The sequence below is a fragment of the Megalopta genalis genome, chromosome 4 (assembly GCF_051020955.1).
Source record: "Megalopta genalis isolate 19385.01 chromosome 4, iyMegGena1_principal, whole genome shotgun sequence".
In the NCBI taxonomy this organism is placed as follows: Eukaryota; Metazoa; Arthropoda; class Insecta; order Hymenoptera; family Halictidae; genus Megalopta; species Megalopta genalis.
In genome coordinates, this window is record NC_135016.1 from 14,825,489 (window position 1) to 14,839,597 (window position 14,109).

The window sequence follows — 14,109 nt, forward strand, 5'->3', positions numbered from 1 at the left end:
TCATTAGATTCGCTCGAGCGTACCCACGCAATGTCGGGTCGCACACTTAGAGTGCGCCTTCGCTGATTATTTCAGCGAAGGAAAATTTAAAAAGATCTTAGCTCGCGAGTCATTAGATTCGCTCGAGCGTACCCACGCAATGTCGGGTCGCACACTTAGTTTGCGCCTTCGCTGATCATTTCAGCGAAGGAAAATTTAAAAAGATCTTAGCTCGCGAGTCGTTAGATTCGCTCGAGCGTACCCACGCAATGTCGGGTCGCACACTTAGTGTGCGCCTTCGCTGATCATTTCAGCGAAGGAAAATTTAAAAAGATCTTAGCTCGCGAGTCATTAGATTCGCTCGAGCGTACCCACGCAATGTCGGGTCGCACACTTAGTGTGCGCCTTCGCTGATCATTTCAGCGAAGGAAAATTTAAAAAGATCTTAGCTCGCGAGTCGTTAGATTCGCTCGAGCGTACCCACGCAATGTCGGGTCGAACACTTAGAGTGCGCCTTCGCTGATCATTTCAGCGAAGGAAAATTTAAAAAGATCTTAGCTCGCGAGTCATTTGATTCGCTCGAGCGTACCCACGCAATGTCGGTCGCACACTTAGTGTGCGCCTTCGCTGATTAATTCAGCGAAGGAAAATTTAAAAAGATCTTAGCTCGCGAGTCATTTGATTCGCTCGAGCGTACCCACGCAATGTCGGGTCGCACACTTAGAGTGCGCCTTCGCTGATTAATTCAGCGAAGGAAAATTTAAAAAGATCTTAGCTCGCGAGTCATTAGATTCGCTCGAGCGTACCCACGCAATGTCGGGTCGCACACTTAGTGTGCGCCTTCGCTGATTAATTCAGCGAAGGAAAATTTAAAAAGATCTTAGCTCGCGAGTCATTAGATTCGCTCGAGCGTACCCACGCAATGTCGGGTCGCAGACTTAGTGTGCGCCTTCGCTGATCATTTCAGCGAAGGAAAATTGAAAAAGATCTTAGCTCGCGAGTCATTTGATTCGCTCGAGCGTACCCACGCAATGTCGGGTCGCACACTTAGAGTGCGCCTTCGCTGATTATTTCAGCGAAGGAAAATTTAAAAAGATCTTAGCTCGCGAGTCGTTAGATTCGCTCGAGCGTACCCACGCAATGTCGGGTCGCACACTTAGTGTGCGCCTTCGCTGATCATTTCAGCGAAGGAAAATTTAAAAAGATCTTAGCTCGCGAGTCATTAGATTCGCTCGAGCGTACCCACGCAATGTCGGGTCGCACACTTAGTGTGCGCCTTCGCTGATCATTTCAGCGAAGGAAAATTTAAAAAGATCTTAGCTCGCGAGTCATTTGATTCGCTCGAGCGTACCCACGCAATGTCGGTCGCACACTTAGTGTGCGCCTTCGCTGATTAATTCAGCGAAGGAAAATTTAAAAAGATCTTAGCTCGCGAGTCATTTGATTCGCTCGAGCGTACCCACGCAATGTCGGTCGCACACTTAGAGTGCGCCTTCGCTGATTAATTCAGCGAAGGAAAATTTAAAAAGATCTTAGCTCGCGAGTCATTTGATTCGCTCGAGCGTACCCACGCAATGTCGGGTCGCACACTTAGAGTGCGCCTTCGCTGATTAATTCAGCGAAGGAAAATTTAAAAAGATCTTAGCTCGCGAGTCATTAGATTCGCTCGAGCGTACCCACGCAATGTCGGGTCGCACACTTAGTGTGCGCCTTCGCTGATTAATTCAGCGAAGGAAAATTTAAAAAGATCTTAGCTCGCGAGTCATTAGATTCGCTCGAGCGTACCCACGCAATGTCGGGTCGCACACTTAGTGTGCGCCTTCGCTGATCATTTCAGCGAAGGAAAATTGAAAAAGATCTTAGCTCGCGAGTCATTTGATTCGCTCGAGCGTACCCACGTAATGTCGGGTCGCACACTTAGAGTGCGCCTTCGCTGATTAATTCAGCGAAGGAAAATTTAAAAAGATCTTAGCTCGCGAGTCATTTGATTCGCTCGAGCGTACCCACGCAATGTCGGGTCGCACACTTAGAGTGCGCCTTCGCTGATTATTTCAGCGAAGGAAAATTTAAAAAGATCTTAGCTCGCGAGTCGTTAGATTCGCTCGAGCGTACCCTCGCAATGTCGGGTCGCACACTTAGTGTGCGCCTTCGCTGATTAATTCAGCGAAGGAAAATTTAAAAAGATCTTAGCTCGCGAGTCATTTGATTCGCTCGAGCGTACCCACGCAATGTTGGGTCGCACACTTAGAGTGCGCCTTCGCTGATTATTTCAGCGAAGGAAAATTTAAAAAGATCTTAGCTCGCGAGTCATTAGATTCGCTCGAGCGTACCCACGCAATGTCGGGTCGCACACTTAGTGTGCGCCTTCGCTGATCATTTCAGCGAAGGAAAATTTAAAAAGATCTTAGCTCGCGAGTCGTTAGATTCGCTCGAGCGTACCCACGCAATGTCGGGTCGCACACTTAGAGTGCGCCTTCGCTGATTATTTCAGCGAAGGAAAATTTAAAAAGATCTTAGCTCGCGAGTCATTAGATTCGCTCGAGCGTACCCACGCAATGTCGGGTCGCACACTTAGTTTGCGCCTTCGCTGATCATTTCAGCGAAGGAAAATTTAAAAAGATCTTAGCTCGCGAGTCGTTAGATTCGCTCGAGCGTACCCACGCAATGTCGGGTCGCACATTCAGTGTGCGAATTTTTCCTTGCATGTTGCAGATGATGTTCACGCGGATCGGCAGTGAGGTGTGCTTGCGATGGTACCATTGACAGCGCCAATGCGGTTGAGGGAACGACCGACAATGTTCTGGCCAGAAGGAAAGAAATCGCTCTGGCATTGAACGCCGGGAAAACTGTAGGTATATGCAATATATATGTACGATGAAATGTATATTCATAATGTATGTACTTCTAATTCTACTTCCATGTTACAGTCGCAGTGGAAGACCATTCTCGGCAAATTAGCTCGGAGGACCACGAAGCCCTCGAGGGTCGCTTTGGTAGCTGCCAATGTGAGTAAATTTAAAATTTTCAACTTTGAGTATTATTTCGAATTTATAACGCGATAAAATGTAAAAATTTGTTCTAGTAATTGTAGCAATTTATTTTAATAGCATGATTTTTTTTTGTAGCATGGAATTTCATATACAAACAAAGATGCAACAGGTGAAAATTTGTGAAGTAAGCAACACCTCCGCCGCAGCAGCGGCGACCGCTAGCAACGGCATTTGGAGCAACGCCGTGCAGCGGAGGCGGAAACCATCTCCCATTTGTCCGGAAGGAAAGAAATCGCTCTGGCATTCAACGCCGGGAAAACTGTAGGTATATGCAATATATGTGTACAACAGAATGTATATTTATAATATATATACTTCTAATTCTGCTGTTATATTACAGTCACAGTGGAGAAACATATTGGGGCAGTTAGCTCGAGGGACAGCCAGGCCTATACTGGCGAACTTGGTGGCTGCCAATGTAAGTAAATGAAAAATACTTTTATATATAATATAATATAGTAATATGTATAATAACAAATTATAATGATAATGTATACTTATACGTTGCAGAGAGAGCTCAAAAAGCTACTCAAGAAAAACATCTATGGCCCCCAGAAAAGGGGCAAGGAAAGAAGAGGAGGAAGAGGAGGAAGAGGAGGAAGAGGAGGAAGAGGTGGAATATGAGGAATATGAGGAATATGAGGAATATGAGGAATATGAGGAATATGAGGAATATGAGGAATATGAGGAATATGAGGAATATGAGGAATATGAGGAATATGAGGAATATGAGGAATATGAGGAAGAGGAGGAAGAGGAGGAAGAGGAGGAAGAAAACATCATTTTTATCATTCCTGTTATTTGTTTACTTCGCATTATCTACATATCACATCCTGAATTGACTCGGAGACGTAGGAAACGCGCGGGCGTTGAAATGAACCCTTCCGGGGTTGTAAGGCCCGGATTGCACGGGGACGCGTATGTTCTTAAGTCGCCGATTGATTGCCCGCCAAATTAATTTTGGGCTATCGGATTCAAGTTTCGGATTAGTGGTTGCGCGTACTGTTGCGTGATTTGAAGACTTGTGAATGATTGCTCGCGGGATGACTGCTCGCGTGTACCGGGAGAATTGCAATAGACCGTTTTTCGGGTTTCCTCGACTATTTATATGGGTAGTTCCTCGTCGGAACTTGTCCTGGAGGGGGTAGGAACGCTAGTCGCTGGGTCGTGGAATCTCTGCGACCCTGGTTCATGCCCCGGAAATTCCGTCAGGTCAACTCAGGTAGCGGGCCCCGTCGCGCGCTCGACGTCGGCTGACCCTTCGGAAATTCCGGGTTTATGGGACCTTATGGCTGTCAAGGAAAACGGCTTATTTACGATGAGCAAAAAAAAGAAAAAACGTCTGCCTTGTGACTTTATGCTATGTCCGGATGGCATCCGGACAATCTGGACGCCAAATGGTTGTGAAAGTGTCCTTGACTGCAGCCCAACTATGGTCACGTCCGTGTCCTAAACCCGGTCGCAAAGACTCCACGTGTTTGTTCCTTCGCGATGGAACATGCTCCCCCCCGTTGATCGGTACGATCGACTAACACGATTAACTATGTAATGTCTATTTTTCCTTGATTCCCGTCGTACTGCGGTGAAGGTCCTGGATCGGGAAGTGGTGCCAGCTTCTTAACGTTTCGTTTGAAGACGCCGTTTGCGGTTCGAACGGTGACTGCTGTGATGATTCCATCAGCTCCTGGATGGACCTGCTGGACTCGTCCCAGGTGCCAGCATAAGGGAGGAGTGTTGTCCTCCTTCAGCACAACGATGGTCCCTTCTCGAATACAGTGTGAACCACTTGTCCATTTGTGGCGAACGTTAAGTTGGTGAATATACTCCTTGTGCCACCTGGTCCAGAAGTCTTGTTTCACCTTCTGGATGTGTTGCCAGGTCGACAGTCTATTGTCCGGGGTTGCCCTGAAATCGGTCTCGGCAATGGCCGTTAAAGAGCTGCCAATCAGGAAGTAACCAGGAGTCAAAGGCGATATATCGTTTGGATCGGGAGAGAGGGGAGTGAGCGGACGCGAGTTTAGAATGGCTTCGACTTCGACTACAAAAGTGTTGAATTGTTCGAAGGTGAATAATTCTTCACCGACGACTCGTTTGATGTGATGTTTGAAGGCCTTTACAGCGGCCTCCCACAGTCCCCCGAAATGCGGAGACAGAGCCGGCGTGAAATGCCACGTGATTCCTTTTGTGGTGAGGAAGTTTTGCAACCTTTCGTCCGTTGGGAGTGTCCTGCAAATTTCCCTTAGCTCGTTGTCGGCCCCGACAAAGTTGGTCCCGTTGTCCGAATGCATCTTTTGGCAGGCCCCCCTGCGTGCGACGAACCGTTTGAGGGCCGCCATGAAGGCATCCGTCGTCAAGTCGGCTGCTACTTCGAGGTGTACTGCCTTTGTCACGAAACAGGTAAATACGGCAACGTATACCTTTACGCGGGTGCGATTTCGGTGCCGTCGCTCCTTTACGTAAAAGGGGCCGCAATAATCGACACCGGAGTTCTGAAATGGTCGACTCTCGGTGACGCGTGCCGCAGGTAAATTTCCATCAGGTAGTCGACCGTGGGGGGATTAACCCGAAAGCACCTTACGCATTGCCGTACAATTTTTCTGGTTGCATTCCTTCCATCGATGGGCCAATATGTTTGGCGCACGTCGTGCAAGGTTGCGGTGATGCCTGAATGAAGACCTTTCGTGTGAGCGTCGCGGATGATTAAATCAGTCACATGGTGACTCCTTGGCAATAAAATTGGGTGCTTCTGAGCGAATGCTAATGTGAAATTTTGGAGGCGACCCCCCACGCGTAAGATACCCTCGTTGTCGAGGAACAGGTGCAGGGTCGAAGTTTGCTTCTAGGGTGTAATTCTCCGGATTTTAGGTTTTTTATGTCTTGTGTAAATGTGACTGACTGAACGGACCTGATGATGCGGATGTTTGCTTCTTGTAGCTCTTTGATGGTCAAGGGGCCTGTGTTGCGACGGGCAGGCACCAGACGTAGACAATGTGCTACAATTCGCCGTAGTTTTTGGATGCAGGAATACCGGGTAAGCATGTCGTTGGATTGGTTGATTGCGGTGGCGAGGCACGTGATCTTTTTTGTTTCTGGTACGTCGTTTGAGGGAATGTATCTCGAGTTGGGCCATGTGGCCTCTGTTTGAGAGAGCCATTCTGGTCCGCATCGCCAAAGTGCACTGCTGAGAAATTTCCCAGGCGTGATGCCTCGAGAAAGTAAATCGGCCGGATTATCCCTCGATCTGATGTGGCGCCATGACGAGATGTCGGTTTTTCCTTGAATGTCGGCTACGCGATTCGCGACGAAGGTTTTTAATGTGGACGGTGGTTTATTTAACCAGTTGAGAACGATCGTCGAATCGGTCCAGAAAACGGTAGTGTGGATGTCTTGTGTGATGGCGTCGCGAACTGTTTCGTAAAGTGACGTTAGGAGGACGGCGCCGCAGAGTTCCAAACGCGCGAGCGTGACGGTCTTCAGGGGTGCGACGCGGGATTTTGCGCAGATTAGGCTGGTCTGGATTTGGCCGCGTGCATTGATAGTCCGTGCGTATAGACAGGCGCCGTAGGCCCGTTCGCTTGCGTCACAAAACCCGTGTATCTCGAGCCTTTCCGCGTTCCTGAGACTTACGTGTCGAACGAATTCGATTTGATTTAGTTCTTGTAATGACCTCTCGTATTCGGTCCATTCTGTATGGATGTTGGCCGGCAGGGATTCGTCCCAGTCAATCTTCAATTGCCAGAGTTGTTGCATGATAATTTTGGCGTGTATTGTCACGGGTCCGAGTAATCCCAATGGATCGAATATTTTGGCGATGGTTGTGTGTGTGCTAGGATGTGACATTTGGTCACCTTGTTGGCTGTGGCTGTCTGTACGGAGTAGCGAATGGTGTCGTGCTTCGCGTCCCATGAGATGCCCAACGTCTTCATCGCGGTTGCATTGCCCAGGATCTTTGGATAGATAAGATCCGTGTGCAGTCCCGCGAGAAGTTTGGGTTCGTTGGAGGCCCATTGTCGAATGGTAAGACCTCCCTTCCGCAGTAACCTTGTGATTTGCCGTTGGATGACCTGAGCCTCTTCGGTCGTGTCGGCACCGGTCAACAGGTCGTCGACGTACAAATCACGTTTGAGGATTACTGATGCTGTTGGTGTTGCGTCCTGCTCGTCGTCTGCCAGCTGGTGTAAGCATCTTATGGCAAGATATGGTGCTGAGGAGAGTCCGAAAGTGACAATATTTAGCTCGAATGTAGCTATTTCGCCGCGACTGTCTCGCCATAAGATGCGTTAGTATGAACGGTCGTCCGGTCGGACAATGAATTGCCGGTACATCTTTTCGATGTCCGCGGTTAGGACGACTGCGTGCATTCGAAACCGAATCAACAAGGTGAATAGGTTGTCCTGTATGGTCGGACCGGTCAGTAGAGTGTCGTTCAGCGACAGCCCGCTGGTAGATTTGGCTGCCCCGTCGAAGACCACGCGAACCTTGGTGGTTGTGCTAGTGGGTTTCTCGACGGCGTGGTGTGGTAGGTAGCACCCGGGTGTATCGACGGTGTCTACCTGTGTCATGTGCCCGAGCGCGAGGTACTCGTTGATTACTTGGTGGTATTGTTTTCGTAATTCGTCGTTCCGCGCTAATCTCCGCTCGAGTGCCAAGAAGCGTTTGAGGGCCATCGACCGAGAACCTCCGAGCTGCTCCCTTTTTTCGTTGAAGGTTAACGCGACTATGTATCGTCCGGACGCGTCACGCTTGACGTTGTTGCTGAAATGTGTTTCGCACTCCTGCTCTTCGAGTGTTGGATGGTGCCTATGGGGTCCTTCTTCGACCTCCCAGAAATTTTGTAAATCGAACTGTATGGTGGTGGAAAACGTGTTGCGTGTTGTTCGCGGCGTAGGGATCGGGACGCTACCTCCAATGACCCATCCGAATTGAGTTTTTTGGAGGATTAACTCGTCGCTGGGTCGTTTGGAGATATTGTATTGCCCGATGCTGAGACAAGACAGCGCCGGTCCGGTCCCTAGCAACATGTCGATTCGTTCTGGTCGATGGAAATTCGGATCGGCTAATTTGATGTTCGGAGGAATGCCTAGTTTCGCTCGGTCAATTTGCACGTCGGGTAGCGGGCCTGCGATTCTCGGTATCGTCAGGAAAGTCAGTGTCCGTTCGTAGTTCGTAAGTCTCGATTTAATGGTTGTCGTGACCAATTGGTTGGTGATGGTGTTCAATTGGTTTAATGCCTCTATTGTCGCGGTTTGTTGTTTCGTCGGTAACCGTAATTTTTGCGCTAGTTCGTCCGTCATGAGATTCGCGTTAGAACATGTATCGATCAATGTTCGGCATGGAACCGGTTGCTAATCGCGATCTAACACGTAGATTGTCGCTGTTGTCAATAAACCGTTCGTCTGTCCGTCCGAAATGAGGGTTTTGAGTCGTTCTGTTCGCATGTCCATGGTCGTGTCGTTTTGTCATTCGTCCTTGTGAGACGCGTTCCCGGATGCCGCGTCGAGGTGCAATTTGGTGTTGTGCTTGCCATTGCACACGCGACACCGTCCCGCCTTGCACTCTTCGGGTGCGTGGCCTGGCCACAAGCAATTTTGGCACAATTTGTGCGTTTGTGCGGTCGCGATTCTTTCTTGTGCCGTCATAGAGCGAAATTTCGGACACGCGAACGCCGCGTGGTTATCGAGATTGCAGATTTTGCACGCTCGTGTAGAGGTTGCGACAAATGTCTGTCGTCGAGGTGTCTGTGGGGAGGTCGGAGGACGTCGTCGAGGTGTCTGTGGAGAGGTCGGAGGACTCCATCGCGTCTTATTGGGCCGCCGATATGTGTTCGCGGCAGTGGGCTCTCGCTCTTGATTGGTCCTAGCCCTTGCAGTCCCGATTGATTCGGCCGTTTTGCAGCTATGAGACGCGTTTCGGAGATGTTTGAATACCGCGTCGACATCCGGCATGCGAGTGTCGGTGAGTGTGGTTTCCCACGTTTTACGAATCTCGGGATTCATTTTTGAAATTGCGACGTTGGTGATGAGATGGTTCGCAATGTTTTCCCACGACCGTCCGAGAGCTTGTAATGATCGGATATGTGACTGCATGTGATTGACAAGATCGCGGATTGAATCGGCAGAATCGTCTGGCATCGCGGGCGTATCTATCAATAGCGACGTGTGCCTAAGTACGAGAGCGCGCGTATTGTCGTAATCTTCGACCAATTGGTGCCACGCGGCCTTGTAATTGTCTTCACTGATCGTAAGTGACTCGATCGCGAATGCTGCCTTTCCGGTTAGGGATAGTCGTAAATAACTTAGTTTTTGGATGTCCGTGAGACCTAGATGTGCATGAATTATGTTTTTGAACGCATCCTTAAATGTAGTCCACCTTTCAAGACTACCGTCGAATTTGGGCAGATCTATCTTAGGTAGGTGGATTCCGAATGTTGTCCCGGACATGGTAGGTGTAGGAGAATCGGTGGTGACTCGAGTAGCGGATCTGAGCTCCGTATCGGCTTTCGTGAGGCAACTAAATGGGTGAGTTTCTTATTGATAATATTCTTCATATTTCTCTAACAAACATATGCCTTATGTCCTTTAACGCGATTATTATTTATTAAATTAGCTTTGCGCATCGTTCGTTGAATTCTGTTCGGACACGGAATTATTTAAATTCAAATATCATTTATGTACTTCGACTGGGTTGCTTATTGTTAATCTTCACTGTACATATCGCATACAAATTTCATACGGTACACGTGAGAAAATTAAAACGGTTGTCACGGTTAAACTACATATTATTTCGGGACCGAAAATTTAGTAAACATTCTTCAGACATTCTGAAATAAGGATGAATAGCGTTTTTCTTGAAATTATCACTGACACGTGGTAAAAAAAAATATCAAAAGTTCATGCTCCGTGACTTGTTCATTGATTCGGACGCCGCACACAGTCCCTCCTTCAACTGTCAAACTCAGCGGTAAACGCACGTGCCGCTCGGCCGATCGATAACCATATGGTTCGCGCCAATTCGTCTCATTGGCCAGTGTTTTTCGTTAATAACTCGCAAACGAAGCCGCGGATTGCATTTTCGCAAAGGAAAAAGTTACTTCAAATGACCTCAGCTACCCCTCATTTTCGGCTGTTAAAATAATTGTGGGACACCCTGTATATGTATATGGCATCCCAGTCACTGCTTCCAAGCTAGAACGCCAGGAGGCGCCTGGTTCAGCAGCTAGCATCATCGTTGGTCGCCAGGAGGCGCCCACGCAAGCAAAAACGTATGCTGCATCTCCTCTATTGTAAAGACGCGCGCAACATGCTTTTTCGAATTTTCGATTGCATTTCACATTGCATTGTATTGCTACGTGTTGAATATTGTTGTTAGTTTATAACAAAGTCTTGTTATTGCTTTATTGTTATCGTTTCTCATTAAACGTTGTGTTGTTACTTTGTTATCCCGTTGCTCGTTCCTCACACACGTATCCAGTTGAAGCGAATAAATGATAAGGTATTTTGAAAATCATTATATTAGAAATTATGATGCAAATACGTAACAACAAATAGGTTCAAGTCGAGTTAGTATTGGCGTTACACAACACTCACTAACAGTGACTCAGGTAAGTGTGTGAATGTAATACAAATACCTATATATTATTAGTAATATTATTATTATTATATATATTATATTATAATATATATATTATTAGTTAATATTATATTATTACAAATAGTTTGTAATACAATTTCCTAGTATTATATATTTCTGCATGTGTTTATGAGTGGAAGACATATTTCTAATATACTAATGCATTCGATTAAAGTGAATAAATTATAAGGTATTTCAAAAATCATTATATTAAAAATTATGATATAAATAGGGGATACGACTGATGAACAGCAATCAGATCCAACTCGAGTTAGCTTTGGCATTGGCAGAACACTTCTTAACAGTGACTCAGGTAAATATATATATAAATATTAAATATTCTTCTTTCAAGCCCTATAACGTTTTGAATTTTTTGTTGTACATTGTATTATATAATGCAAGTAATAATCAAAATTGTATCAACAGATAGTAGCTGTACCTATGCCAGAATAATGAGATCATCATCCAAGAAGATGAGGGTCCAAAAATTAAGGGACGCATGGATAAAAGAACCTATTTTGGCATCATAGTTGGCCAGGTCATCAATGAGCAATATTGAAGCCATGTGCTGTGCCTGTAATAAGATGATTCGTGCAAGACTATATGACTTTTTGTATCATGAAAAAACCTTGTACCACCAAGAACAGATGGTTCTTTTAGGAAGAACAGTAGACCCCAAAGCCATGGAGTTAGTATGTGCGTAAATAAGCGGACAGGATTGAGGTATGTGCTAAACATAGTGGAGCATTGTATGAGTTTCAATCCTTACAATCACTTTGTCGAAACAGATAGCAAATAGATTGCAATTGTGAATGCCTTACAATAGAAAACTTAAAATTGAAAGCTACAAAAATTAGAACTATAAGTTTGAATGTATTCAACAGAGAATGTATTCATATTTTTACAGGAGCTCTATACTATACAAGTAATGTTACAATTTTTTACCTGTAATTCATTAAATTAATCATATATCCGATTAAAACTATACAAGTAAAATATTTTCATTTATTTGTAAATCATATGTATGATATAAAATCCAGTAACTTTATTCAACCATAAAATTATATAATCTCAATTAATCATTATTATGAATTTTCTATAACCTGTTAATACCTATGTAAACGTTAGTTTGAAATCGATCGTAAAAAAATACAATAAACATAAAGATATATTTAAATCATAGATTTGTGACTTATATAAAATAAAACTAAGTATATTTTCTTAGAATTTCTACTTTGTTCAGTGTTCTTTGTCATATGGCAAAGAAAAAAATTATAACGGAATACTTTTAACTGGTCTCGGTAATACTGGTAAAACAGTGGTATTTGCACGCTTACTGCAATCCAAAACCATTAAGACTTATGCATGTGCAAAAGAAAATACCAAAGATTTTATAGTTTGAATAATCAAATAACATATATCACTTTTACACTTAGCAGATCTTAAAATTGGTTGGTATTCCTGGAAACGAATGTTTACGCTACAAATATTTCAAATAGTTTAAATTATCTGCCAAAGGAATTGTTTATGTGATTGACTCGGTTGGCTTTTAAAAAGATATTCGTGATGTTGCAGCGTAAATAACTACAGGTGATGATATTCTGCAGCAAAAGTAATGTTAAAAATTGTTCATTTTTAGGTACCTATATAATATATTATCTAATCCATCCATAAAAAATAAATTTCTGCTTATATTAATTATTAATATATTAATAAGCAAGACCAACCTCTGTAACAAAAGGTTCTTCTGTTATAAAAACTTTATTAGAGAGAGAGAAATAAATTTATTACGTATGACAAAAATAAATCAGTTGGAAAGTACAGATGTATCATGCACAAATGTGTTTCTTGGCAAAAAAGAGAAAGATTTTGAATTTTTCCAATTGAGAACACATATAGACTTCGCAGAATGTAATGCATTTAATGATGTTGAGAAACTGAATACTTGGTTGAAAAAGATTTTCTACATTATTTTATTTTTCTATTGTAAATAAAATCAAATAACTGTCTATTTTGATAAGTTTTAAAATACGATTTTATGGATTTATAGATACATTCCAAATAGAAAGTCTGTGGATAAGTATTGGCCTATATTCAATATGAAAGTAGACAATCTGCAGCTTAGTTTAATTACAGTCTTATGTAGTGAATATACTGTTATTTTATATTTATCATTTTATTTCGCAACTTTTTTGGTTATTATCCTTGTATATATTTTATTATATTCTCTTTTCTGTTATTTACATTACATTTATTCTATTATATCGTTTCTGTTATATATTTGAATTCTATAAGCAAACAATAGTGTAACATTCGATCTTTTGCTCGAAAAACTTGTCCGAAGCATTCTTTAAAATCTCAAAAATTGTATAGTAGTAATCTTAACATAATAGAGATATCGTTAAACGATTAGGGATAGTTTTCTGATAAAAATTAATCGAACAATAAAGTGGAATAGTCTTTTACTGAAAAATTTCATGTCTAAGTTTCAACCATATAGATTGGGATAGTGTGTACGTGTTACGATATTGTATATGATATTTGTTTTTACACACAAGAAACATCACAACAGCACGTATAATTGAATCAAACTAAGAACCGAGAGTAGAAATAAATATAAATAAAAATAGTATACTACAGTACAAAAACTAATAAAACAGCTTCTTCCATCTGGTTAATTTTAAACCGTGCAACAAACAACGCATCTTAAATTGTGCAAACGATTGTACTAATACAAGAGAAAAATTGTATGCTTGATAGTATTACTATCACATTTTTGTGGACTAGATACTTTCTTTAAAATAAATTGAATTCATTACCAAAAATAAATTGAAGTCATTACCAAATTCACTAGTAAATGTACAGAATGTATGAAAATTATGTGTCATGACCTCCACGCCTAAAGTTGTGGTATGACCAGCTTGATAGTTATTCTATATTAAAAAATAAGTCCAGAAAAAAAGAGTAACATTTCTTTATTTAAGGCTTTAAGAAAACTGAGTTGGAAAATGCGTCAAATTCGTGTGGCTTGCAGTATGACCAGAAGTAGATTTAATATGTCATGGTCAGACACGCCATTTGATTCAAATTCAATATTATTTTTTTTAACTTAATTTTTCTCGAAAACGGAGGCTTAAATGAAAGAATGTTATTCTTCTTTTTCGGCTTATTTTTACATGTAGAAACATTTCACGGCCTATTGTATCATGATTTTGGGAATACGAATATCGTCGTTTCGAATATCGTTTTTTATGTAGAATGTTAACTTGAGGCTTATGGTTCCTTTTAGACCTTTGTTCCTCTCGATGAATATTATATATATATATTGTAATACAAAGAACTTGATCCTTCGACCTTGATTTTCAAGGTCAAGGATAATTTCGCAGGTTATCTTCTTCGCAATCTTCGTGGCATGTAATTTTTATACACTCCGTACATTTGATAGTGAATT

The 14,109-nt window shown here is 43.1% G+C and overlaps 1 protein-coding gene across 1 annotated transcript; it reads right to left on the bottom strand.

The window, feature by feature from the left end:
• Positions 1-4,570: 4,570 nt before the first annotated feature.
• Positions 4,571-8,323, bottom strand: LOC143259343 (uncharacterized). The gene is made up of 4 exons (XM_076521013.1): positions 7,353-8,323; positions 6,878-7,289; positions 5,829-6,755; positions 4,571-5,410 (listed from the first exon to the last, which is right to left on the bottom strand). Exons 1-4 carry the CDS (start codon positions 8,321-8,323, stop codon positions 4,571-4,573), a joined length of 3,150 nt encoding a protein of 1,049 aa, XP_076377128.1.
• Between the last annotated feature and the right edge of the window lie 5,786 nt (positions 8,324-14,109).

Excerpts from the sequence above, each read along its gene's own strand:
- LOC143259343 (XM_076521013.1), bottom strand. The coding sequence starts at position 8,323 with ATGACGGACGAACTAGCGCAAAAATTACGGTTACCGACGAAACAACAA. Across the intron at positions 6,756-6,877 it reads AGACAGCCACAGCCAACAAG|ATTGACTGGGACGAATCCCT; the intron begins GTGACCAAATGT and ends TGGCAATTGAAG. Across the intron at positions 5,411-5,828 it reads CCTGTTCCTCGACAACGAGG|GCAGTACACCTCGAAGTAGC; the intron begins GTATCTTACGCG and ends TTCGTGACAAAG.